The sequence below is a fragment of the Triticum urartu genome, chromosome 6, assembly GCF_003073215.2.
Source record: "Triticum urartu cultivar G1812 chromosome 6, Tu2.1, whole genome shotgun sequence".
In the NCBI taxonomy this organism is placed as follows: Eukaryota; Viridiplantae; Streptophyta; class Magnoliopsida; order Poales; family Poaceae; genus Triticum; species Triticum urartu.
Genome location: NC_053027.1, coordinates 458,583,103 through 458,586,899, shown reverse-complemented (window position 1 = coordinate 458,586,899; position 3,797 = coordinate 458,583,103). Strand labels below are relative to the sequence as shown.

At 54.0% G+C, this 3,797-nt stretch overlaps 1 protein-coding gene across 1 annotated transcript; it reads left to right on the top strand.

The window, feature by feature from the left end:
- Positions 1-259: 259 nt before the first annotated feature.
- LOC125514186 (E3 ubiquitin-protein ligase Os04g0590900-like) lies at positions 260-2,381 on the top strand. The gene has a single exon (XM_048679467.1). It carries the CDS (start codon positions 757-759, stop codon positions 1,930-1,932), a length of 1,176 nt encoding a protein of 391 aa, XP_048535424.1. The 5' UTR covers positions 260-756; the 3' UTR covers positions 1,933-2,381.
- The last annotated feature ends 1,416 nt before the right edge of the window (positions 2,382-3,797 follow it).

Below are 3,797 nucleotides of genomic sequence, written 5' to 3'. Positions count from 1 at the left end.
GTATCACTCGTTTTTCCTTTTTTGGAATATCACTCGTTCACTTTATCCGTTCACAGCTTCATTGAACTACTGAAGTGGTCATTCCGGACTCCGGGTTATTCCTACTTTATCATCTGACGATCCAAACATCTCATTTCCCTTGTATTCCAAAGGAGACAAAACGAAGCAGAGATGAGAGGAGCAGCATCAACCACCCGATGAAAAGGAAAAAAGGAAAACGAAATCAGAGCAGAGCAGCCTATGTGACCCGTAGGACGGCACCGAAGGCCTCAGTCCCAACCACCGCCACCACCTCCCCCAATCCCAAAAATTCGTTGCTTTCCAGACAAGCACGCACAGGTCCATTTCTTCCAGAATTTCAGACTTTGAGCAGCACCAGATCGAGTACCCCCTCCCACTCTCAGCAGCGGGCAAGGTAGCATAGCACAGCAGCTGGTGGAAGCATCTCATCTCATCTCATCATCGATCGATCCCCTTCTCCCCCTCCCTCCCTCGCCTTTCACACTCCCCAACGCCTGTAAAGCAGCAGAGCACCAAGCTGCAAGCAGAGACTGTCACAGACAGGATAGCCACTCATCTTCCCTCTTGCTTTGCTTCTCTCATCTCCCTCGCCAGTCGCCACAATTCGTCGGCCCAGAAACTCATGCAGATCCTCTCGGTTCTAGAGCTTGGCAGGCTCAGCATGGCCTGACGGAGCAGAGATTTGCTCCTCTCGTCTCTGTTCCCTGTGATTCTTCTCCATCTTCTTGGTCTTCCATGGCCGCAATGTTCAATCCTCCTCCGGCTCCGATGGCTCTTGGGCCGCAGCCGACGTGGATGCCCTACGAGCCGACGAGGGATTGCTCCCAGGGCCTGTGCAGCATGTACTGCCCGCAGTGGTGCTACTTCATCTTCCCGCCCCCGCCGCCGGTCTTCGACATCGCCGGCCCCAGCGGCGACGGCGATGACTCCTCCGGCCCCGCCTTCTCGCCCCTCGTCATCGCCATCATAGGGGTGCTCGCCAGCGCCTTCCTCCTCGTCAGCTACTACACCATCATCTCCAAGTACTGCGGCACCTTCAGCTCCCTGCGGAACAGACTCTTTGGCCCCGGCGCCGGCCGCGGCGGGGGTGGCGGGGGCGGCGGCGACGGCCGCGGCGATTCCAGGGGCCAGGAGGAGTGGGAGGTCGCGCCGTCGGACGGGATGGACGAGACGCTGATCAGCAAGATCACCGTGTGCAAGTACAAGCGCGGCGACGGGTTCGTCGACTCCACCGACTGCTCCGTTTGCCTGGGCGAGTTCCGGGACGGCGAGAGCCTGCGGCTGCTGCCCAAGTGCAGCCACGCCTTCCACCTGCCGTGCATCGACACCTGGCTCAAGTCGCACTCCAACTGCCCGCTCTGCCGCTGCAACATCGCCTTCGTCTCCGTCGGCATGGTTTCGCCGGAGCCGGAGGGCCGTGCTGCGCCTGCGCCACGGGAGGACCGGAGAGGCAGCCAAGAATTCGCTCTGACGATCGACGACTACTCCTCCGGGCAAGCGCGCGAAGAGCCACAGACCGTGCCGAGCAGCAACGGCGGCGACAATCAGGAGGCTAAGGATCGCCCGGGGAGATCCGAGGCGGCCAATGGCGTAGTGGTCGAGATCAGAGAGGACGGTGCCGCCCCGCCGGCCCCGGCCAGGGCGCCGCCGTCGATGCCGGACACGCAGCGTGAAGCCCGCATGTCCATTGCCGACGTGCTGCAGGCCAGCCCAGAAGACGAGCGTACGGTGGCCAGGGAGGGCGGCCTCCCGCAGGCAGGCTCCTCGAGGCGGTGCCACGGGGAGCACAGCAAGGACGGCGGCGGCCGAGCAGCGCCGGATGCACCGACGAAGAAGCTGCCGCCGGCTGGCAGGTCGTGCTTCAGCGGCAAGGGTGGCGGAAGAGGGAAGGATCCAGGCCCTCCAGTGTGATTTCATTGCGGCGATGATTTCTCAGGCATTCTTCTTCCTCTGTTAACCACTAGTAGAACACTTGACCGTGATGATACTTTTCCGTCGTGTGCTTCCGGTGGAGATCACGTCGCCAGCCGAACGAAAATCTGGAGATTTCTTCTTCATCGTTATGATCTCTGCTTGCGAATCGCCAGCATGCTGCACAAATCCTCTCTGTGCAACTGCAATGGCTGCACCTGCTGACTGGTGAGATGTCCCGCACCTGGTTGGTGATTGTGCAACTCTGCTAGACAAATTGTATAGGAAATGATTTCTCTTCTTCTTCCATGTTGCCTCTCCTCTCTCTCTCTCTACACGATTGGATTCTGCTCCAGGACATTCTCTCTGGATTAGTGAGTTAACTGTATCTCATTAGGCGAAATGTTTTGTTTGCAATGGGGAGCGTGGCCGCTTCACCTTTTGTCGCATCCTCACGTGTGTGCCTTTGAAATTACTACATTTCAAACTGTCAAAGTGGAGCTGATCATTTGGGGATGTGCGTGGAAATGCAAACTGATCATCGCCAATCAAGCTGAGCTCGAAACGTGTTTGGTCTTGTTAGGTGGCCGGCGCCTTGTTGCTAATAATGTTTGCCATTCGGAGTGGCGCGTCCCCTTTGATCTGTAATCTGTTGCGTAGGACAGTGTGGGTGGGCGACTGGGCGTCCGGCTGTTGAGTGTCGGCCTGCGAATAACATGTGCGTCTCATATATGTCAAAATGCAGTTGGGTGTTAGGTCGACGGTGTAGCCAGATCAACAGTTATTATTCCTGAGGGAGAACAGTTCTTTATTATACGTATTTGTAAGACATCTGGATTCCTTTGCGTAGCGTATTTCGATCAATCATGTTTTGGACTGTACGGCTGTACTTACTTTTCAAGAGGGCCGGTGGTGAATGCTTTGTTGCCGAAAGGGGTTTTGGTGCTTGCAGCTTCTTCTGGATATAATCATAAGTTACTTAGTGCCACTTTTGCTGCATTTGATCTGTCCCGTCTGGCATTTTTTTGTTGTAATTGCAAGTTTTTTTGCTCAGTTTTCATCATTCAACCTGTAGCTGTGATGATACTGGCTAGTCGCCAACTCAGCATTGCAGAAAATCGTTTAAGCATTCTATATAGACACTGAATTTCGCATCTGGGGAAGCCCGGAAGTGCAATACTTTTACGCAACGTCGGATAGAAGAACCAAGCTTTATTATTGATCAAAGTTCACCACAAGGGGATACAGTTTAAATGGTGGGCTTGGCCCAACCATACATGGCTCTCCCGATTCAACAACATAGGAAACTTGGCTAACAGAAGTGCTCCCTGCATAAAGAAAATATAAGAGCGTTTAGATCACTGTTATATTATTTACAATGTCTATATACTTTCTCTGTAAATAAATATCTAAACATTCTTATATTTATTTACAGAGGGAGTAGCTTCTAAAGACGCGTTTGGTTGCATGCATTCAATCAAAACAGGCTTGCTAGATGTAAAAAAATTCGTTTGGTTGTGTACACAAGAGCCTGGCCCATACATGCATGAACGTTAAAGCAGCCCAGAGATTTGCTCGCTAGCAACGTTCGAACCAACCATTTCCAGTGAGTCAGGCCGAGTCAAACGCAACAGGGGAACGGCGTGCACGACGGTGCAGGGTGGATTCGGCAGGGAGATGATGGGAGACCGAAATCCGCCGGCGCGGGATGGTATAAAATCTAGTCTCACCCCTTTTACTAGCCCACCTGAGCGATAGGAGAAATCCACCGTTAGTTCTTGGCATCAGAGGCGGCTGCTTCTCAGATATGCGGCAGCGGCGGCGATGGCAACTTAAATCTCAGGCAGCAAGATCTGCTTGTCCCC